Genomic DNA, 22,697 nt, shown 5'->3' with positions numbered 1-22,697 from the left:
CTGATGACACTGATCCCGTTGGCTGATCCTTCTAATCAATCAATCTTTTGTAGTGATGTAGTTCCCCAAAGATGCAAGTAATTAAACAAGTAATGGACATGGGAGTGCACTACATCATACCAAGTATTTACTGCATTGCATAAGTGTGGGTTTTCAGTGCAAGTTCATAAGTTCAACCAAGAATATGACACCAAAAACATTACATCAAGTAATTGTTTTTTTTGTTTTTTTGTTGTTTTTTCAAACTCAACTTGTTGCAAACTGCCCTAACGTTGTCTTAAAAGTGTGTGGGTAGTAGTAGCAGTGAGCTACTTTGACAGAAATGACCATGTTTAAGTCTTGACATGTTGAATTTCAGTGCATTTAATGCAATATTTAATCATATTTGACTCAATAAACATTGTGCAGGTTGTTAGTATTACAACATTACTCAATGAAAACAGATGTTTACAGCTCAAGTGATGATCTAAATGTCATTGGTTGCATTTGTGAATAATTCCAGCTGCACTTCCAGTCAATGGAAGAAGCACTGATGCTAACTCAGCGGGGTGAAGGGGAACACTTAAATAACTTGCCAAACATCTGGCTAAGAAATACAGTCAACCAACAGTAATCCAAACTGGAGTAACACAAAAAACCATAATGACAAGACAATGTTTGTACAATAGTCTTTTTCATTTGTCTTTCTCCGCAGGCTCATTGGTGGGCCATCCTGCTGGCTATCCTGACTCTGTCTGGAGTGATGGGCTGCACCATCTGCCTCTGCAGCCGCACCCTCAATACCGCTGACCTGGAGTAACCTCTGACCTTCTGGGAACTATCCTCACAATGACGCACAAATTCATTTAGATTAATTTATGAGGGGTTTTGAAGTGTCAAGGCCACATTGAGGAGATTCCTTTTTTCAACTTTGTTCCACATCTGAAGTGGGTGGTTGAGTGGTTTGCAGGTGACTCGGGAGGACACACCTGCTCAGTGCCAGTTTTTCACTGACTGATATCTTTCGACGTCATTATACATCTGTCATTTCTTTTCCTCGTGTGACTTGTCTGTTTACATTTCAGCAAGTGGTGAGTGTGTTCTACAACGTGATGCATGTGTTGTGGAAAACATCGCTGCTGCTGCTGCTGTGGGTCCATCAGCCCTCTCAGAGGAGCCACATACTGTAGCAGTGCACCTACAGTGATTTAAAGGGCCATCTGTCCCTACAAAGGCTGGTGGGATTTAGCCTGCGATGTCCTTACTGCTGTGTTTGAACTTGAGCGCTAATTTGAGCCTAGATGAACATCCAGCTGTCCACCACAGCGACACTTTCAATTTTAATATTGTCACAGGAAGAAGAGATACCAAGTCGAAACTGATGGTTGACAGGGCCTTGGGTCTAAATGATGTCAGTTGTCTGAAAAAGGTTCTGATGTTTAAGTTAATAAAACGACAGTAAACACATTTATCATCTCAATGAGCAATTGTTTACCATTTATGATTTGCAGCGGTTATAAGTTACTTCAGCACATTTACTCAGGTTCTGTGCTTTTTACCAAGTACTTGGACTACTACTACTACTACTACTACTACTACTACCACTACTACTACTACTTAACTACATTTCACCTCAGAAGGAACTTTTGTACTTATTACACCACAATTTTTATTTGACAGCTACATGAATTACTTCAAAAATTGCAAGCAGTAGCTAGTATTTTAGGTAGTTTCTTGTCTAAACTTCTTAGGTTGACTTAAAGAAAGAGAACAGCAAAGATTAAGGAAAAGTCCAGAAAGAAAAACAATGAACAAAAATTGACATAACTATCTAACTGTGTATAAATGAATTGGAACTACATTTAATACTGATAGTACTGCTGTGCTTTTACTGGTTGCAGGACCTGCTTGTAAAGGAGTGTTTTCACATTGGGTCACCTTGACACAGTCATATCAAGACAGTGGCCTCACAACTGCAAGGACATGAAGAAACTGCAGAGTTTATTTTGGGTGATTTAATAATTCCTTGACTTTTTATATCAAAAACAGTTTCATTTGTCAAAATATTTGCATCAAACACATTTTTCTTTGATAATACATTCCACAGTAATAACAATGAGCTGTCGAATGATTAAGGTCAGGATAAAACTAAATTTATTATTTCATTCCCTAAATAAAATGTTGTGCTCAGAATGACCTCTCAGATGGCAGTTTTGGTTTATTAAAGAATTTATACAGCACAGTGAATATTTACAAATACGTACAAAAGATTATAGGAATCCATATTTTACAGATTAAGTTCATCCAGAGGTAAAAATATATAACTAACAGTGTTCCGTACTAAAAAACCTATCATAAGTATTATGGTATTTACATTAAATCTACTGTACAAGTACCTTTGTTTAGCAATGTCGTCCCCTGTTTTCAGTGCAAAGGTGAAACATTTCCTCTTTTATAAAGTAGGTGGAAATGAAGTCACAATGATTACAGTACCGATCTCTAAAGAGCCGAGGTTTAGGTGATGCTCATAGGACTGGAAATGTTTTTATGAACTTTTGAGAAGTCTCAAGCACAGAGGAAACAAAGACAACAAAGTGGCATCACTGACATTAACTCCGCCTTCTACCTCACACGGATCACAACATACCTCATAAAGTTTAGAAGAAAAATGGTCGACAAAATGTCAGGCATTTCTTTGAGGTAACAGCTTCATAGTAACATGAGCACCAGTAAAAATGTTGTGAAAGTGATCGAAACGCCATCTTTTGAATGTTTAGGTGGTTCAGTAAAGGTCAAATAAGTTCACAGAAAAATGAAAGGAAAAATACAGCAACAAAGCGCTACGTTAAGACAATTTCATTTTGCAACAGCTTACTTCTAGCGACCGTTCAACGTAAGGCACACTGATCCAGGTCCCACAGTCACGTATAGTGCTGAGAGCCACAGTGGTGAATGCTCTGTTAGGTTATGCATTAGTCTGATAATGTATGAAGGTAATACAATTGTACCCTATTGCATAAAACACCTTAAGAAGGCAACAGTCTGCAGGACATCATTCTTCACAGTGCTATAAATATGAAATGTGCATGTGACTGAATAGTATCCATCTCTACCAAAGACAACGGCATTTACTTTTCGTACAAAATGATGTTACAGTTATGTGTCATAAAAACTTTTTTCTTTTTTTTTTCTTTTTTTTTTTTTACAAAATATTACACAGTAATTTACATACACATTGTTTAAATAAGAAACAAACTTCTGTGGATATGTACAAAGCGGTGAGGGTTTTGTATAATTTGAGAAATAAAATAAGTTACAGATGTATAAATTATTTACTAAGTGCTGAAATGGACCGGAGGGCTTTCAACAGTTGGGTCTTTTCTTCTGAGTCAGTGGTTCTCCAGAGTCACTCTGCAGACAAAGACAAAGTTCATTGTCATTTATCAGCATTAACAGCAATATCAAAAGCACTGACGTAGGGTGAACAGAGTCTAACTCACCTTTTTTGAGTTTGTTTCCGGTCTGTCCTCCATGCATCCTTACATTTAACAAATGTGACCTCCTGTTTTAAGCTGTGAGTTTCAGGGTCTTTTACACAGAACACCATCCTGCAAAGGAAATTCATGACACATAGTTGATCGATATGAGCACTTGACCCATTCATTCCATTGATGGCAGTACAATGGTTGACTTTTTTTTCTTTTTTACCTTTTTCACAATAATGCTAAAACAGTGTGCAATACCTGTATGACATACTTACTTTTGCTGGGTCTCGCCAGCTCGGATGCGGATTTTGTGAACCTCCATGTTAGCGCTGTCGGAGTCACCGGACCACCAAGAGGAAACCATCTTCAACATGTTGGAGGCCGACCAGCCGTTTGTCTCCTCCCATTTAAACGTCAACATCATCAGGTCACCGATATCCTCCTCTGTCACCAGCAGGAACGAATGTGTCCTATTTGTGGCTATTTTTTCCTTCCTACCAGACACAAACAGAGAGACATGTTAGTGCTCTGCTCCAAGCTAGTGATATTTATCTAGTCTTGAAACCTTTGAACCATAAACAGTGATAAAACCATTATATATCACTGTTTATGGTTTCTTCATGCTGTTGCTGTTTTCTTAGGCTACTGTGCAGCTGTTACATATAAGTTCAGAAATGCAAGTCACGGTGCTGTAATTCTCTTTAATACTGATTTTTAAAGGGCCCACTTACAGTTTAAGCTCCAGATTTTCAGCCTCTCCTTTTGTTCCGTACAGCGACACAGTGATGGAGGGCTCCATCTCTGAACGGTTCACTTTACTGGAGAAATGCATCTTCAGCTGATAGTGGTAGACTGCAGAGCGAGAGAACATTTGGGAAACTTTAAACATGCCTGTAGGCTGCTGCAGCTGCAAGCTGCTCCAGTTTAGTTGGTTTAGCTAAACTAAGCTGCGAGTGGTCAGACCGCTGCAGCCAGAACATCCAGGATTTGAAACACTACTAAGCTCAGAAAGTCTTTAATTCCTTAAAACTTTTTTATAACAGAGTTTTTTTTAAGTTTAGCCATTGGACCTTGTTGGGCCTTTGCAATATTATTAGTTAATTTGACTCTAGGTACGTAAGAAAATACAGCAGCAGTTTTTATGTGACAGCAGTGATGAGTTGCTTTGAAAGTCCACTGACCTCTGAAAGGCATGGAGGCTCGGGTATTGGTGTACATCTGAACGTTGCGCGCCTTGCGGACTTTGCTAATGTCGTAGCCCACCGTGTTGCAGCGGCCTTTGCGGCAGCTGAGACACATGCCGCGGTTGAACATGTCGTTGCTGCCGCACCTGTAGGCCTTGGCTGCATCCTGCTCATTCAGCAGAGAGTCGATGAAGAGGTGGACCGAGCGCTCGTGTTCACACTTGATTGCATCAGTGATAGCTGAGGAGGAAAGAGGGGAATATATTTAAACACGTGCTTCTTAAAGAACACTGAGAAATAAATTATAATATTCCAGTTTGTTACATTTCTATTTGTTTGCTGACCACACGTCGCTAAATAAACTTTATCTTACTTTACCTACCAACCTATTCAGCCAGGATGACTGATATTGTATCTGACCTTTCCTCTGCCATGTTCAGGGCCTTCTGTTTATTTTCAGCCCGGTTTGAATGGGGTCCTTGTGCAACTGACAGCAACAATGTTCACTGCTAAGACAGATTAATAACAAGCAGCAAGTAGCTGCAGTCTTACTGAAGCTGCTGGACTGTGTGTAGACTAATAATCACAAAAATGTGCATTGTAAGCTGTTTGTAACAGATGCATCATTGTTTAATGGCAGGTTATACTGGCTGAAGTGGAGGTTTTAATTACTTAGAAGAAATATTGAATAATACATGATTATGTTGAGCCAAAACAGAAGAACCACATTCTGGCTGCAGTTAACATGTTTTAAGCTTAGTTACATTTGAATCGTTTGCATTTTACAGATGAATTTGAAGTTATCTTTACCAAATATCCCGAAGTTAGCGATCTTCTCCAGGGCCCCCCTGAGGTTGCAGCCCGGCTGGAAGCTGCCTCCATTGGGGTAAATGTCCACATGGCCGACAGGCTGCTGGATCCCAATGCTGAGACCCAGGGAGCCCCGTGTGAAGGTGTGTAAGACGTCCACAAAGTAAGCGTCGTCTGGTGAGAGGCGCCTGTGGGCGTGCTCCCCCTCAAAGTCAGGCCCAGCTGGGTCCAGACCTGCAGACAGAGACAGGAAGAGACAACAATGAATTAACCAATCCATTTACAATTAAATGATCTTTGACCAGATCAAAATGCAAGATTACAAGATGTGCAATTAAACCTTATGTGTCAGAATGTTGTGTTTTGTTTACCAGTTATTCTTCCAACTTTATTGGTCGCATGGCTGCCAGCAAATCCAGCCACGTGAGCCCCAAGGCTGTAACCAATCAGGTGAATGTTCTCAAGAGGCATGTTGGTGGTTTCCTTTAAAAAGAAAAAGAAAAGTTTAAAGTTATAAATTTTAAGAAGCTATTACTAAAGCCCATGTTGTGGCAAAGATATCATTCAAAAAGCAATTCATGACAAGTACAAGTCTTTACTAAGTTTGCTTTTTAATGAACAGATAGTGAAAAAGCCATCTACTCCTCAAAAATGGATATTGACAGGTGGCACATGTGAATGACACCTGTGACATTTTGCTCCCACTGACCTCGATCCAGTCGATGAAGCGAGCGATCTCCTGCCCCACTGCTTTGGTGTTCTGAGCTGCAACCACATAGTGGTTCTGGGCCGAGGTGAGCCAGTCCACCACGATCACGTTAGCCGTCTGTTCTCTCTCATACAGCGCTGACACCAGCTTTGCCACCCAGCTTTCAAACATACCACTCAACTGTTGAAAGGACAGATAAAAAGCTGAACTTACTATGTGACACAGCATTGCAACAAGGTCACACTGGTACTGATAACATTAAAATTTTTGGGGAATTGCAGGTGGAATTAGCATGTCTAATGTCCATATGCCTCAAATGTAAGCCAACTCCCGACCATCTTCACAGCATGTTCTTTAGTACTAACTACAACATGTTGTTGCATGACATTGTGGCACCAGAACTTGGTGAGGTAATGAAACAACACCAGTCACAGTTTTCTTTTCTAAACCAAAGCAGAATCAAGTGAACAAAGCCCCTGGTTGTTTTGAGACCTAGGCAGGTCACAACAGGCTGAAGCATCTCCGCTCACCGTCCATCCGTGGATTACTAGGAAGGTTTTGGAGGTGCTGTTGAAGGTGCAGGCTGCCAGGGAGTCAGGTTTTCCAGGAATGATGTAACACAGGTCATCATCAGGATGGGATGGCTTGCGGAGGGAGAATTTGGCAACAGTTTGATTGCCATCATCTTTGTGGTCAAACAAGTCACTCAGAGGTTCGAGGAAGTTACCTGAAAGGGAAGAAAGGGGTGATTTATGAAGACATTTTTCTCTTGAACAAAGGGTGTAAGAAGAGACATAAAAGAGAAGACGAGAAGAAACTCCTCTGTCTAGCTGGTGTTTTTGTCAGATGTGTAAATCTTATCTAATGTTCTGCTGGGAGGTCCGAGACGCCTGACTAGCTAACTGAGTGACTGGCTCCAATAAGCCCGGCCCCTCGGGGCCCCTCAGTAAATGAGCTTCCACCTTAAACAAATCCAGTTCTCAGGGGTTATGAGGGTTCACTTGGTCAGACTGAGCTCCATAGAAACTACCAAGTGTTTTTTTCCCAGCTTTGTTCCTGCCACCTCACCGACTATAATCTGTGCAAGTTTCAGTGGTCCTGACACAGTCAGCTGACTCAACTCAACTGGGGGTTGTGCTGGATTTCAGAGTGGGGGGTGGGGTGGTGGATGTAGGAACCACAGAGACATTTACAAGGCTTACATTGCCTAAGGCTTGAGGCGATTTAGGGGCCATATTGTAAACATAAATGCTCATGATAGCACTTGGAAAACGCAGTTCCTGTTCAGATGATTCAGTTGCATGAATGTTTTCAACACATTGTTCTCCTCATGTCCACTGCTGGCTCTTGGAAAACAAACACTTTCATCTCGTCTCTCATGGACATTAGTAGCTAGTGGAAGTTGAGTATTTCCCAGAGAGCACAAACACAGGTTTAGTCATAGACACGTGATTCATAGTATCTTGTATAACGCAAACAGTTTATGTTATCCTCAGTTTAAACTACACACCCTGCTCGTACACACTCTCTGCGCAGGATTTTCCTTCAGATGACACGTTTTTCACGACGATTATCTGCGTCGATATAAAAGCCCAAAGCCTCTGTCCTGTAGAAAAGTCTGTTGATGTGAGTAAGTGTGGATGAGGTTAAACTGGCAACTCACCAAAAATAGAATCGGCGAGCTCCTCTTCCAGGGACGTCACATACTGCACAGCTGCATTCAACACCAGAAAGTACAGAAACCGAACCCGCCACGCTTTCATTTCTCTTACAGCTTATTCCTGTTGGAGAAAATACCTTTGATAGCGAATCAAATCAATAATATGTCGCAGGAAAAGAGTGTATAATAAATTCCCTCTCAGAATAATCCTGTGCGTCGTGTTGCGCGCAGAGCGCTGATATCTGAACCACCTTAAACATGCCGCGTCTTAAATAGTACCTCTGACAAGCCATTGGCTGCTGACCCCCGGGCGGGGAATGGAAAAATATGTGTAAAGTCAATCATTAGACTGCTTTATGAGAGGAGCTAACAGCACTGGCTGGCAACATAGCTTCTCATTAAAGCCAGTAGAATGTATTATTCATGTTTTTCACTTTATTAAATGTATGTTTCGCCCACATAATAAAGCCAACATGAGGAATGGATTACATCTGCATGTTGGGCTGGTTATTTAACTGTCTGCTTCCCAGCTCAAGTGATTTAATAATAGATAGTTTATCTGGTTTCTGTAGAAAAAAAGATATTGCACAGTTTTAAACTAGTGAAATTAGGATAGTCCAAATCTAAAACCATGAAAGTGAGCAACAACTGATTCCATTTGTTTATGGACCGAATTGCTCATTTCAAATATTTTTTATACATTTATCTTCAATGCTCTGTCTGCCAAATAGAAAAAGGTTATAATAATACAACTCAATTTACATAGCAAATTCCATACATTATGCCTCAAAAAATATGCAAAATGCCTTAAAAAAAAGACAGCAACAGACAAAAGAAATAAATAGGGTAAAATATAATTATAATAATAATATTAAGTTTCATGTTAAAAGCAAGTTTGCAAAAGATGAGCTTCAAGTTTTCCTCTCCTTTATTTTCCTGTAAAGTGCATTGTATTTAGACTATAATCACTGATGAACTCTGAGACCTTTGGTTCATTCTGTTGTCGTATTTACAGTCAGTTTGCTTGATGCAGGCTGGAGGAGCAGGTCATGAGTGTTTTCTGCCAGGAGCTGCAGCTGTTGTGCACAGTGTAGCAGACGGACTAACAGTGTACAGTATGAGTCACCGGTCACCTACAGTACATGGCTGGCTCTCCCTGACATTCCAGGATGCAGGCAGCTATAGGCTGCACATAAGGGAGCCTCTTGAGAATGTTTTCAGGCCCCTTTTCACTGACCAGATGAGAGCAGATGTATACCTGCATCAAGCAAATCTTAGTATGCTGAAAGTTTGCAATTATTGGGCTTTTTCATTTAAAAAGGATGCGATTGTTATTTTATTCTTATCCGTTTTCTTCTTTTTAAAGCGCATCGTATCATATATGTATGTATATATATATATATATATATATATATACAGTATACTAGTTTCAGGTTACATCCCTGTTTGTCCAGAATTATATAAAATACTGACCATTTGTGTGAAATTTTGTCATAATTGCTGTGTGAAGTCTCGAATTATGGCAAAAAAGTGTTTTGTGAGGTCACACTGACCTTGACCTTTTACCTTTGACCACCAAATTTTGATCAGTTCATCCTTGAATCCAAGTGAATGTTTCTGCCAAGGGATTCCCTTGAGGAGTTCCGGAGATATTGCGTTCACAAGGCCAAAATTTGTTTTGTGAAGTCACCGTGACTTTGACCTTTGACCTTTAAACACGAAAAGCTAATCAGTTCATCTTTGATTCTAGGTGAACGTTTGTACCAAATTTGAAGAAATTCCTTCAAGGATGCATGGACAGACAACCCGAAAAACATAGTGCCTCCAGCTCTGGCTAACACCGGCGCTGAGGCATAAAATAAAAACTAGAACATACATATAAAGAATATCTTCATAAATATCTAATTTTGGGAAAAAATGCATTACTGTATTTATAACGTGTTCAGATCAAATTACCTACTGGGATCAAGTTCCTGTTCTCAGACTCCTGGCAGTGCTGATCAACAAACCTGGTCCTGAGCATCAGCACGTTTGGACAGTGTGTAACAGTCAGTAAAGCTCTTGGCTGGCCCGCAATATCACTAGGAATCACAGATTGCTATTATAGCATGTTCTTAGTTTCCATTACTTAAAAACTTTGACCTTTGACCTATTGCATAAAGCATTTAACTGGGTAAAAAATGCTGCTACATGCCCGCCGGAGATCATGTGCTAATGTTCAGGCAAGAGTAGTTGGCTGCCTCTGGTTGACTTGTTGCCCAAAACTGTGGCGCAAGATGCCAAGATTAACTGGGCAGGAGGCCGATGAGCTAATGGTTGAAGAGTTACAAGCTTGTTGCTTTGAGGGTCAGTTGAACAGTGATGTTCACAGGGATGTTGACACTTGTTCCAACAAACCCCTGACATTGTAACCAATTACCAGGTAGTGTGTGGATTCCAGCGTACTAACAGCTACAGTTTACTTGATAACGTTACATAAAGAGTACAGTCCGTAGAAGTAGTCTGTCAGCAGTAGAAACAACAGCCCTGTTGTAGAAATTAAGAATTCTCTTCTGCTTTGTATGAATAGCTTTTCATGAGCCAAGAAAAACAGTCCTGTTTTCAGCTTTGTGATGGTGGCGTTTTCAGATTGTCCAGTGGGGTTTTGAATGTTTTAGTTGGCTTTAAAAGTATGATCATTTCTTAACCCATAAAGAAACTTAATCCTTTAGTTTATCTCAAAAAATCCTGACATTTGGAAAAGTGTGGTTCGCAACTAACATTTTGATCCAAATTAGTTATTGCATTTTCAAAAATCCATCCTTTCTTGTTAAGTAAATGACCTCTGGCTTTGTTCATGGCTGCATTTTTTTAAATTATTATTTTCATTAGGGAACAAACAGTGGAGAGGTGACAGGAAATGAAAAGAGAGGGGAGATGAAAACACAGCTCCCCTGTGGACACACACTTCCATCCAGTCAGGCAGGTTTGCAGCATCTGAAGCCTTCCCTGATTTGAATAAGAGGGGCTGCCGTTTCAGCCAATCAGAGTCCAGCTGTCTACCCATGAGGACAAGTCTTCACATTCATCCAAAAACGAAGCTTTAGCTATATGAGAAGCCTCAGTGGCACTGAGGAAAGCTAATATAGGCTGTTTAATTCAGTGTTGCTCTTCCTCTTCCTCCTCTATACACACACACACACACACACACACACACACACACACACACACATACACACACACAAACATATACACACCAGACGTTGCTCCCACAGCAGACCATCTGGCTTCATGAGCTTTTGCTCTTCCATGAACATGGTAACATTTTCTTTGAAAAGCAGTGACTACATTTGTTTTCCCACATACTGCTGCTGCAGTTCTTATCCAGGCGTTCTCGCCTTTGCGAGGGAAGGACTCTGCTGTGGTGACGAGGAACTAATGAAGAGCAGAGGGAGTCAGACATTTACAGATTTATATGTCATTGCCAGCAGAGAGAAAGTGGACAAGCAATAACTCCTCCACAAAGTTTGGAAACAACAAAATGTCTTAAATTTACTGGACTTCCAAGACTTATTTTCCAGGATTACTTCTAGGAATATCACATGACGTCGCACATGTTCAGATTCACAAATACAAGTCGGAGCATCCACTATGGCCTTGTTGATGCAAAAGACCAATATATTGTACTGACTTTAGGGAGGCTTGTAGCAGATCTTGATGTGTTTGAATCACTGACAGGAAAAGAGACAGTTCTCAAGAGTTAGATACATACAGGATTTGTAGCTCTTTTTTTGGTCTTTTTTGTCCACCACCAACACAAAGTCATGAGGTAGTGTTTCCACAGTGACCACAGTGAGAAAGATAAGATGGATGTTCACATGATGTTTTACTTTACTATTGTGCAAGCTGGAACCAGTTTCCTCAGCTCTTATTATTACTCTTTCCTCACCTCTCTTATACACAGTTGATTTCAGGGCACATTGATACAGATGTTTGCATTCAATCTTCTCCACTGTTGTTCGAGAAATGTAAGCATATAAGGGATATGAGGTATAATGTCAGTGATACTTTGTGGGTGAGGTCAAATAGTTCATAGTGATGAATAAAGAATGTTAAAAGTTTTGTCAACCAAAGGGAACCAATGGTATATCCTACCAATAGTCTGAAGATCATGAAATGCTGATTTGTGATTGATGATTTGTAGAGAATATAAATAGCAGACATACAATGATGGAATATTTCAGTGTTAAAGGGTAAAACATTGCCAGCTGCATTTTGTTTGCTTCCTTCATGATTAGAAGAAAAAACAAGTAGAAAAATGTGATTACGTATCATTATTCTTTTCAGTATCCCAATTCTGGAAACAACACTTACAGACGAGAAAAACATTTTTCTTCAGAAGATTTAATAATTCGATTTGATACATTCAGATCAAAACAGCTGTCAGCTGAGGGGCAGATTGGCCTTTCAAGTGTCAACCAACTAAAATAATCCAAATTTAAAGGAACTGAAGCATGAGTTACTCGTCATACTGTTTTTCACTTCATTAACTTCGTCCTGATACCAACTGTTGCTCAGTGCCTTTCCTCCCTTTCCGCAGTCGAGTTGGAATCTCTTCCAGAGGAACTAATCCACAAACTCAAAGAATCAGAGATACATGTTTTTTTTTCACAGCCATACTTTGGATTGGTTCGGTGTTATGCAATATGTTTTGAATTTTTAGCAAAGCTGGCTTAGCGACAACAACCAGTTATAATCCGGTACTATTAAAACATGTTGGATGTTAGCTCTAAGTGCCTTCAGATGTTGGCTGATCTACAATGAGGTTTGTGTTAACACAGTTGTAAGCCATGAGGGAGAGTATACAGTATAAATAACAACCTACTTAAAGACACACTGTGGAGCTTTTGACCACAAGTGGCACTACAGAGCAATGTTTTTATGAGCAGGTTCCCTGTTTTCTTGGTATAGATCAGTTCATAGTGTCTGCGCAGGCTATGCAGTGAAAGCAGCACAGCAGCAGCAGTGTCTAACAACTGTTACAGTTATTCACAGTCCTCCAATCAGTGTCTAAACAGGAGCGAGTGAAGCATGAGCTGTTGCCCAGCCTGTGTAGACAGTTGTATTGATTAAATGCATGTTATGTGTACATTTTAATATATTTTTTACCTGCTTTCAAAATCAATGAGCTGCTACAAGTTATTTAAAATCTGATTACACTGATATATAACAGAGACATGTGTAAGCTCTTGGCCAAGACGTTTCTCTCCACGTTTCTCATCCATGAAATGGTGAGTGACAACCTTAACTCCAACACAGGTCCACCATCTATTGACGAGTTACTTATTTAATTATTATGTAAAAGCAACTTGAGCAGTCTGGAAGATTTAAATGTGTAGTTTATCTCTTTATTAAACCATCCTGGGCTCTTTCTTTATACATACATATGCACTCAACAGCTGGCATGGAGACCAATTTGATCGATCGTTCCAAAGCCTTTTGCATAAAATCACAAAACGCTTCATTTATAAAAATACAGATGACAATGGAAGCCTGGCAAAAATATATTACAGCTTAATATACATATATATAAATGTACATTCAATAAATACAATATGAAGTATTCTTGAGATGTATTATGGCTATCATGTAGGCCAGTCCATCACAAATTTCACTTTTATTTTTTAAGCAATTTTTGAAATTTGACCTTTCAAAATAAGGGCATATTGTAGACTGAGCTTAGTCAGTGAGGTAAACTATTTAATTTTTCAACTATTGACCCATTCATGAAGTTTTCAGGCAAACTTAGCCTTTACTGGATCATGAAAAAAATGACCAAAACTAAAGAATGCATGTCCCTGCTGGACTGCACCCTCAATGACCTTAACATCTAATATGGCTGCAGGGGACGACGAGCTTTTTAAAGTGACCAGTGACACAATAACCAAGATGCAATCAAAGAACAAGCAAGGCTTCAAGAGATCAGATATTAACACAGAACTCATATTCAAAAATATATATATATATATATATTGATTAAAAAAGGTATGTACAATGACCACTGTGATTCTCCATTCAGCAGATAGTAAATATTTCTTTGGTCCCTGTTGATTGTTGGCAATTAGTGGTTAGGTAAAGACAAACATTAGGGACAAAGTGATCATTTTGCACATTTAAAAAAACAAACAAAAAACAAAAAGATGTGCCTAAACTATGCCTGTCAATCTGAATCATTTTTACATTAACAATAATCCAAGTTCACATAAGTAAAGAAAACACACCAGTCCAGGATTTCAAATTACATTAAAATCAGTATAAACAGTACATGTAGGCTACAAAAGCATAAATGAATGATTACAAATATATGCAGCAAAAGTTACTGTGAATTTGTAAAACTGGGAGCACATCATCACAAAGAAGCCTGAAACATTTTTCAGCAGCAGAGAGAGCGTTCAGAGACAGGAGAGAGCTTATGAACAGACTGATTTCCAGCACTGTCATTGAGGTTGTGTTGGTTGCACTGGGAGTTGAGGAAAAACAGGAAGAATCAGAAAAAAAACGCAGCAGTCACTATATATGTCCAGTTACTTGCAGAGGCCTTCCCAGTGTTGCTGTGTGCTGTCCATCTTTGGGTATGTATGTAGAGATGGATAGTGTGCATGATGTGGGTGTGTGGTCAAGTGCAACTTCAAGCATCGTTCTGCCCAAAAAGACTGCCCTGCATTTTCAGCTTGTGCATCCTGGAAAGGAAAACAAAAGAGAACAGTGAACGGGAGAACTCCTGCTTCTTATGGTACACAACAAGGCTCATTTTTTAGGTGGCCCATCCAGACTCCATTTAGAAGAAGCTACTTCTTAACTTACAATTTCTCTTTACGGCTCATCTTGTCCTCTTTTGACTTGACAAAGACTGCATCTTCTCCTCCCCTGACAAGGTAGGCAAACTCTCCTTCCTTTGGACTGAAGATCACCCTGGAGTTCCACAGGAAAACAATTGTTGTGAATGTCATTTATAAAAAAAATCACTGGAAATACATAAATATCACCAGGTCTATTCTGTGTCTCTGTGTTGCTGACAGCTTACTTGGACTGAGTCTCCCCAGACTTGATGCGCAGTTTCCGGATGTGGAACTTGCTGCTGCCCCACCAGTTGGACCAGCTGATGATCGTGTCCTTCTCCCAGCGCATCTTCACGATCATCAAGTCTCCGATGTCGACGTCGGTGGTGATGAGGAAGGACAAAGTGCTGTTACCGTTCAGGACTGGCCTGCAGGGTGAAAGGAAATGTGATGTTCAAAGGTCAGCCGCTCAGATTAAAGGCATCCTTGGCATGTGTGCATGTGTGTGTCAGCATACATGTTCGTGACGTAAATAGCATGAGAACCTTTAAGGTTTGTTTAGAGTCGGGAATGGTTTGAAACACCATGTTGACTATCTCTTTGCTTTTTCTTGTAATTTGCACATGCATGTGTGTGTGTGTGTGTGTGTGTGTGTTTCTGGTGTTAAAACGGTTTGGTGTACATACAGGACGGAGGAAATGTCATTCTTCTCTCCATGGGTTCCATACAGGGAAATCTTCATTGGCTGCTCTGTGAAGCTCAGCCGGTCCTTACTGAAGAAATGAACCTTCACTTGGTAATGGAAAACTGTGAGAGGGGAGGAAGCAGAAAGTTTACTGAGGGTCAGTTTTACACTTTAGACACTTTCTCACAGCTTGACAGGTTCCCAGCAACTGGTCCATGTTTCTCATAACACGACTTAAAGTTAGTTCAACACTAGAAAAAGCCGTTATGTAACCTTGATCTTTCTCTGTCCTCATGTGACAGTCATAGTGCTGCATTTAAACAAAATCCTCCCCGGTTTCATTTACACACGATCGTATATGACTATATAAGTGTGTACTAAACATACTAAGCTTTCAATACAAATTTGCATCTCTAAAATATTATCATCTCGCTGTGCAACAATAATACTGTTGACTTGTTCCAAAATCTTAAATAAACTTTTCCATTGACGGTGCATTACATATAGCGGTGTCGCATTACCTTAGCATACCCCCCCCGGCCACTAAAATACCCATGACCTCCTGTTCATGTGACCTCCTGAGTGCTTGCTACTTGTTGTACACATGTGCTGTACACATGAAGTGTTACCCTGTCCACAAATCGTGTGTGGTCTATTTGTAACAACACTAACTGTACTAATATTAATTCCATCTCCGAGCAGTCACATCCAGACTAAGCACATTCAGCAACAGTAGCTCACACACTGGGGATTACTCCAGTTAATGTATGTGCATTAATCAACTCAACTCTCACTCATCCTCAGTAAAGTACATGACTTAATCCAGAACAAAACCTACAAATTCTCCCTTACCTAAATATTACTGAGAGATACAATATTCCTTTTAGGTACTACATGTCCTTTTTCCTTGGTATTTACCTTTGTATGGCATCATGTCACGAGTCTTGAGGTACATCTTCGTGCTGCGGGCCGTGCGGACCTTGTTGATGTTGTAGCCGAGCTTGTTGCAGCGATTCTTCCTGCAGTTGAGGCACAGTCCTTTGTTAAAGGCCTCTTTGGAGTTGCAGCGGTACGCCATGCTCTGCTGCTGGGTGTTCAGCAGAGAGTCGATAAACAGGTGGATGGAGCGCTCGTGGGAGCATTTGACGAGCTGGTCCATGTCTGCAACACACACACACAGAGCAAAGACTTTATGAAAGCTCCTCATCTATTCCCAGGGAATGCTACGCAGAGAAAATGTCTTCCTCATTTGTGGCTCTTTCTGACTCTTCACATGTCAGCCACCACTGAACGCTGACTCAGATGGTTTTTCTCACTTAGTTCGGCCTCGCTCAGTTAAAGAACTTAGCAAAAGCTAAGAAGCAGTGAACCAGCAAAACAACATGCAAGGCCTTTCATCTCTACGTATAAAAGAACATGTCTGTGACATACTGTGAATCCGTAGCTGTTATGACTGGAGGCAAGCATATTGTAATTGTAGCCCCTGAGAGCTTTTATGGAGTCAAAAGTGTCTGTACACTTGAACATGAACCTGTCTTGATGATTCACAACACTGTTGTTACAAAATGTTCACTTTAATGTGGGCTGAGTTGTGTATTTATGGTGCAGTGTGTCACACAGAGGAGGTGGAGAAGATTGATACCACCAGGTTTGAGCAGATGGAGTAACAGGGTCTCCCTAAATTTAACTCTTGTAGCGTGGTGACACTTTTATAATAAGGGCAGATGCTTGCCAACACAGAGGCAGTGGACTGTGTGGACTTCATACTGACTGTATTACCCTACCGCCAAAGTGACTGAGTGCTAACAAACCACAGCATTTGCACTGTATAAATTAAAACCTGAGCAAAGCCTCTAAAACTAATTACAAACAGCAGGGAGGGTTTGTGGTACATACTTTGAAGTCCCTTGATCCCTTCCAATGCAATCCCTAGCAAGGTATTCTGGATGTCGCAGCCAGGCTGGAAGGTGCCTCCGTTGGGGTAAATGTCGATGTGGCCCACAGGCCTCTGGATGCCGATGCTGCGGTCTGGGGAGCCCCTGGTGTTGGTGTGCAGGACGTCCACAAACTGGGCATCGTCTCGGGACAGGGTGCTCTGGTCATCTGCGTGCTCAAAGGTGGGACCAGCCGGATCCAGACCTGGGTAGAAAGAGGGGAATGGATGGTGTGGATTAAAAACGGTACATTTAATCATTAGAGTATGTGTTTCATTTGGACTCTTTCTGCCGTGTGCAGCTCTGCAGACTCACTGCAGCTCAGAAAAATGTGAAGCAGAGACTGTGGGCTCTTAATGGGCTACTGCTCTCACAGTAAACACACCATTATTCTAAGCAGGTCAGAGAGACTTCAAAGCTGGATAAACTTCATTGTGACAAATAGGGAGATTGGACCTACTAACTGACTATGTGCACACATACAATACGGGCCTGGAATGTAACTGGCGACAGATTATATTTCATTGGCGAGCTGTGCTGTTTTCACAAGCTGGGCTGCAAAGAAAAGTGCTCACACATTACGGTACAGTACGGACTGTTCGCATGCATACTTTCATTAGCTGTAGACATATAAAGTCTTTAAAACACGCTACACATGGTCATACTTGGATTGATTTATTTGTAAAGAGCAGGAAACACACTGTGCTCAAGGCAGAATTTAACTTTGATGATTCCTTTACTTAAATCACTTACAATAAACTAATCAATACTAAAAAAAGTTGCACTTAGAGCCGACAATTTTTTGATCATAAATACAGGCTTAAATCAAGTGTTATTATGTGAAAAGTTGCAGGTTTATCTACTGATTAATCAAAACTGAGAGTAACAGTACTTACAGTATCTATCTATGCTCGCCTATGCTTATCTGTAATGTAATGTAAGCAGATGATGATCCATTGGTTAAGTTAAGGTTCGCACCTGTGATCCTGCTGATTTTATGGTCAGTGAGGTCTCCGGCGATTCCAGCCACATGTGCTCCCAGACTGTAACCCAGCAGGTGAATCCTCCCCCAGGGCAACTGCAGCTCTTTCTGGAAGGGAAGAGATGGACGAGATGTGTCAGAAAGCTTGACATGTTGACGTACCTTAGAAATGGTTTAAAGTGAATCCTGCAGACTTGGTGGACGGAATTAAAACCAACAGTGGGCCGAACCTGGCTAAGCTCTGCAGCACTCAAGTTCAAGTCTTAATAGAGTCTGGGACATTATCCAAGGCAAGGATTAATTTGTGTTATTTTATGCTTTGCCAACATTTTGCAAGCTTTAAACTTGGAAGTCACGTAAACAGAGGATGCCAATACACCTTGAAGTTGTTCATATAAAGGCTGTGCTCCACTTAATACTGAGCCTTGTAATGAGAGGCCGCTGTGAGCCACAGACATGGCCATAAAACCCCTTTATGGAGCTTTTACAATCATAACCAGTAGGAAGACATATCCGCTGGGTACAAAAATATTACATCATCAGCTACAGATTCACCAGCTGCTCTAATTTCTTTGCTTTTAACAGGATAATTTGGTTATTCAATTGCAGTAGGTCAAAGGCAACAATCAACAAAGAGGATGTGGGAAATGTGATTCTATCTGTAATCTAGCTGTCAACCAGCTAAAACACTCACCTGTAACCAGGTGACAAACTTGGCGACATCGCGGCCCACTAGTTTGGTGTAGGCTGCAGAGGTCGGGTAGTGCTGGTTGGCACGGGTCAGCCAGTCCACCACAATGACATTGGCAGTGGGCTCTCGCTCGTACAGCGCAGACACCAGCTTGGGCACCCAGCTCTCAAACATCCCTGTTACCTATAGTTAAACACACACACACACACACACACACACACACACACACACACGTGGTCACACACATTTCTAACGTCAGCTGCAAGATGGTGTGATATATTCTGGCCTTAGCCCTCATTCTGTGTCCTGTGGTTGGAGAGCAGCCAGAGTGTCATCAGGTTCACATCTTGTTGCTTGACTGGCTCTAAATCACATTATAGGAGATGCATGGGCTGTTCACACCGCTAACGCACCACTCTCAGTCTGTTTTCTCAGAAATAAAGTGTATTTTGAGAATACTTGCTGTTACATTAACACTTATCTCAGTTTTACTGAATGGATGTTCAGCTGAGCCTGAATCACAACTCTCAATTCACTCTGTCAGTTCTTGGACTTGGTTCATTGTTTATGATCAGTTAGTTGGGTTGTTCCAAATTGTATCAACATAACTCAACCCCTGTTTATTTTATGTTTATGCAACATGCTGTTTTATAAATTTGAAGTTTTTTGTCAACATCATCATTACAGAAACAGATACTGAAGTAATGAAACACCCGCAACACGGACTGATAAAAGCTGCTAATATAGGCTACCTGTATAGATAATTTATGCTGAGTGACATACCGTCCAGCCATGTATCACAACGAAGGTCTGTGTTTCTGAGTTGAATTCACACTCTTTGATGGTTTCTGGCCTTCCGGCCACGATGTAGCACATGTCGTCATCAGGGATGTCTGCCGTGCGCAGGGAGAACTTGGACACAATGTCAGTGTAGTTTGTTAGCCATTCAGCGGTGGGCGGCAGGGGAGAAGTGGAGACTGTGGGGTTTACCGTTACAACACACACAAAGGGAGAGACAGACAGACAGACAGACAGACAGACAGACAGAGAGAGAGAGAGAGTATGCAGTAGGTTATTAAATTGTTGTGGCATGATAGAAATGCAGATGACTGTTGTCTGACCAGGGAAAAGATAAATTTGATAAATTAGATTTTTATTACACAGTCTAATCATGTGCATTCATACAATAATCATGCAGCTGTTGGAAACGCTGATGTTTTGCAGAAAACAAAATAAATTAAACCGTCTTCAATAAAAAACTTACGCATGCAAATTATGAAAACTTGCTCCAGTCAATAATACTAAGCGAGCACTAATCTCACCAGCGTGACTCGCTCAAGCAGCAACAACACTGAGACATAGAGCATGGTTGTGTCGCCCCCTTTTGTCTCCCCTGCATTTTTACTAGTGTAAGTATCTGCATGAAACCACTGTTAATACCTGGGTTTGCTAAACTTGAGATACATGCATTAAAAATGGATTAAAAAAATTCACCTCTAAACTAATCCCATTCTTTCAGGGAGTTCGCTTTAGTAGAAATACAGAAATGAAAAAAAATTAATAAGTCCAAGTGATTTTAAGTGGAGATTGTAATGTTTTTCTAATTCAGCAATAAAACTGATGTTCTTTTATACTGTAGCATTTTAAATAATATGATTTTAAATTGTTTGATTTTTTCATTATTAATGTTTTCTTTTTCCCTCTTGTCTGTCTTCAGACAAAAGGCCCCCAGCAGCGGCTTTTCTTCCTGCTCACATGAGGCTCAATGCTATGAAAACGGATGCAGACCTGCAGACCAGAAAACTTTTCACGGGGTTATTCTCGGTCAACGCGTAACAGCATGCATTAATTAACCTGCTTCCCACTTATGTTGACTTCATTAAAGCTGCCGATATATATTGAAAATAACATCCTGCCAAAAATTTTTTTTTTAAAATGCAATGTTAGCTCAATCTTACCAAACACAGTGTCGGTGGTGGCTTCAGGGACAGAAGAAAAAGTTACAAAGATGTTTCCCAAAATTATCCAAACAGCCAAAAAACTGATATTTTCTTCTCCCATATTATTGAGCCTTTTTTTTTCTAAAAAAATATCCTGAATAAAAAAATCTCTGGGTGTTGGTCGAACAGCTTTATATCCAATCGTTTATTATAACATACAGAGCACCGGTCACAGCGTTGTATAGAGTTGCGGTTAAGGACTGAAGTTTCTTCTTGTGGTCTGTCAATGTTGCCGCTCCAACTCATCTTTATGGGTGGCTCATTTGAATATTCAGACATGATTGGCTGAAGTTTAGAGGGCGGAGTTTAACCTTTGTCCCTGCTTGAATCACCAGGAGAAATCATTCACAATCTTCCTCATAGGGGAGCTGATGCACTGCTGCCCCCAGCACTCTGTACACAGTCTAATGTCAACACTATTATTAGTCTTGATTATCAGCTACGAAGCTCAATGAAGTTGTTAGATTTATAGGAGACTATACAAGAAAGTTGAATTGGACTCTAGACTTTTTTTGTGTGTAAAAATGAATATTTCATGACTTATGTTACCCTGGTATAAAGAACAAAGAAATTATCTGGAATTTATATGTGCAAATCTTTTGTGAAGAGTTCACTTGCGTGATGGAGGTGTTCATTTTCCACCAACCTAAATTGATCACATACTTTCAGGGAGTCCAGTTTTGTGGCCAGAAATGTGAAAAAAAAAATCAAAGTCTAAATGGTTTTAATACAGAGAAATGTCATTAAAAGGAGGTCATGTTTTTACTAATTGAACACCAAAACTGGTGTATTTTTATACTGTAACATTGAAAATGATGTGATTTTATCAGTTTTATTCGTTTTTTTGGTGTTAATATTTTCTGTTTTTTCCTCTTGTCTGTCTTTAGACTAAAGGCCCCTGGCAGTGGCTGTTCTTCCTGCCCACATGGGACTGAATCGTATGAAATGGGATGCAGACCCTGCAGACTTTTAATGACCAGCCTCTTGTCTTTCAGCCATCTTTCTCTTCCCAGGGTCAGAAGTGAAATAAATTGATTGGCTTTCTTATCCCTCTAAATATAATAGTAATAATACACTTTTTATGTGTAGCCCTTTTCTTAACACAGTTACAAAGTGCTTTACAAGGAAGTGAAATGAACAAAGAATCAAAAAGGAAATGAAAATAAAAACAAGAAATTGAATCATTGTGAGCGGTCTGCTTTGTTAATCCAACATGAAAGACAGATCACATATCACTGATGTTTATTATACCTTAGTTAAATCTGAGTTGATTTTATTGATGGTGTGGCCTGAAAAGCCCGGACAGAGGCAGCTGCTTCTTATGGCATGGAGAATATCCAGGATATCTCAGAAAGATCTTCTGAGCGGTGTGGGTGTGTTACATAGCCCCCCACTCTCATTGGTGGAGCCCTGTTTATATCCAGTCTATGGTCGAGCCGTCTATATTTTGGAAACCGTGACAAAGCACAAAAGGATGACAAATGACCTCAATTTCTTGTCCCTTGCCCTCAAATCGCATGAAGACATAAAACCTTGAAAAGAGAGAAAAGCACATTCCTGGCCCATGTCATGCCATGTAAAACAAAAACAAGATGTTTAGAGACATAGAGCACACTTTACGGTGGCGGTTAAACCTACAGTATTTGTGGGGACATACAACAAGCTCAAAAAAATCCAGCTATGAGGAGGATAAGAGCGGGCCTGAGAGAAATGCCACAAACATTTGATGAAGGTGGAAAAACACGGACACGACCAGAAAG

General features: G+C 40.4%; 3 protein-coding genes across 4 annotated transcripts in view; 1 reads left to right on the top strand and 2 right to left on the bottom strand.

The window, feature by feature from the left end:
• The window catches only part of LOC111232234 (disintegrin and metalloproteinase domain-containing protein 10-like), a 28,249-nt gene extending 26,819 nt beyond the window's left edge, over window positions 1-1,430 (top strand). For both annotated transcript variants that reach the window (XM_022759656.1, XM_022759657.1), the window contains exon 15: window positions 695-1,430. In XM_022759656.1, coding sequence (XP_022615377.1) covers window positions 695-799 — 105 coding nt within the window. In that variant the 3' untranslated portion in view covers window positions 800-1,430. The remainder of the gene's footprint in view (window positions 1-694) is intronic.
• A 570-nt stretch (window positions 1,431-2,000) lies between these two features.
• LOC111232091 (lipoprotein lipase-like) lies at window positions 2,001-8,059 on the bottom strand. Its single transcript, XM_022759444.1, has 10 exons — window positions 7,831-8,059; window positions 6,698-6,894; window positions 6,168-6,347; window positions 5,830-5,941; window positions 5,459-5,692; window positions 4,646-4,888; window positions 4,196-4,316; window positions 3,740-3,958; window positions 3,480-3,587; window positions 2,001-3,390 (listed from the first exon to the last, which is right to left on the bottom strand). The coding sequence occupies exons 1-10, from the start codon at window positions 7,928-7,930 to the stop codon at window positions 3,369-3,371; spliced, it is 1,536 nt and encodes a 511-aa protein (XP_022615165.1). The 5' UTR covers window positions 7,931-8,059; the 3' UTR covers window positions 2,001-3,368.
• A 5,129-nt stretch (window positions 8,060-13,188) lies between these two features.
• lpl (lipoprotein lipase) lies at window positions 13,189-21,145 on the bottom strand. The gene is made up of 10 exons (XM_022759419.1): window positions 20,896-21,145; window positions 19,721-19,914; window positions 18,941-19,120; window positions 18,243-18,354; window positions 17,227-17,469; window positions 16,249-16,491; window positions 15,332-15,452; window positions 14,891-15,073; window positions 14,671-14,778; window positions 13,189-14,546 (listed from the first exon to the last, which is right to left on the bottom strand). The coding sequence occupies exons 1-10, from the start codon at window positions 20,996-20,998 to the stop codon at window positions 14,495-14,497; spliced, it is 1,539 nt and encodes a 512-aa protein (XP_022615140.1). The 5' UTR covers window positions 20,999-21,145; the 3' UTR covers window positions 13,189-14,494.
• Between the last annotated feature and the right edge of the window lie 1,552 nt (window positions 21,146-22,697).

The sequence above is a fragment of the Seriola dumerili genome, unplaced genomic scaffold, assembly GCF_002260705.1.
Source record: "Seriola dumerili isolate Sdu_G_001 unplaced genomic scaffold, Sdu_1.0 BDQW01000322.1, whole genome shotgun sequence".
In the NCBI taxonomy this organism is placed as follows: domain Eukaryota; kingdom Metazoa; phylum Chordata; class Actinopteri; order Carangiformes; family Carangidae; genus Seriola; species Seriola dumerili.
The sequence above is the reverse complement of the archived record's forward strand: the minus strand, read 5'-3'. Positions and strand labels throughout refer to the sequence as shown.

Excerpts from the sequence above, each read along its gene's own strand:
- LOC111232091 (XM_022759444.1), bottom strand. The coding sequence starts at position 7,930 with ATGAAAGCGTGGCGGGTTCGGTTTCTGTACTTTCTGGTGTTGAATGCA. Across the intron at positions 5,693-5,829 it reads TAAAGTTGGAAGAATAACTG|GTCTGGACCCAGCTGGGCCT; the intron begins GTAAACAAAACA and ends CTCTGTCTGCAG. Across the intron at positions 3,959-4,195 it reads GAAAATCTGGAGCTTAAACT|GAAGGAAAAAATAGCCACAA; the intron begins GTAAGTGGGCCC and ends TGTGTCTGGTAG.
- lpl (XM_022759419.1), bottom strand. The coding sequence starts at position 20,998 with ATGGGAGAAGAAAATATCAGTTTTTTGGCTGTTTGGATAATTTTGGGA. Across the intron at positions 18,355-18,940 it reads AGTTTGTCACCTGGTTACAG|AAAGAGCTGCAGTTGCCCTG; the intron begins GTGAGTGTTTTA and ends CTTCCCTTCCAG. Across the intron at positions 17,470-18,242 it reads TAAAATCAGCAGGATCACAG|GTCTGGATCCGGCTGGTCCC; the intron begins GTGCGAACCTTA and ends CTTTCTACCCAG.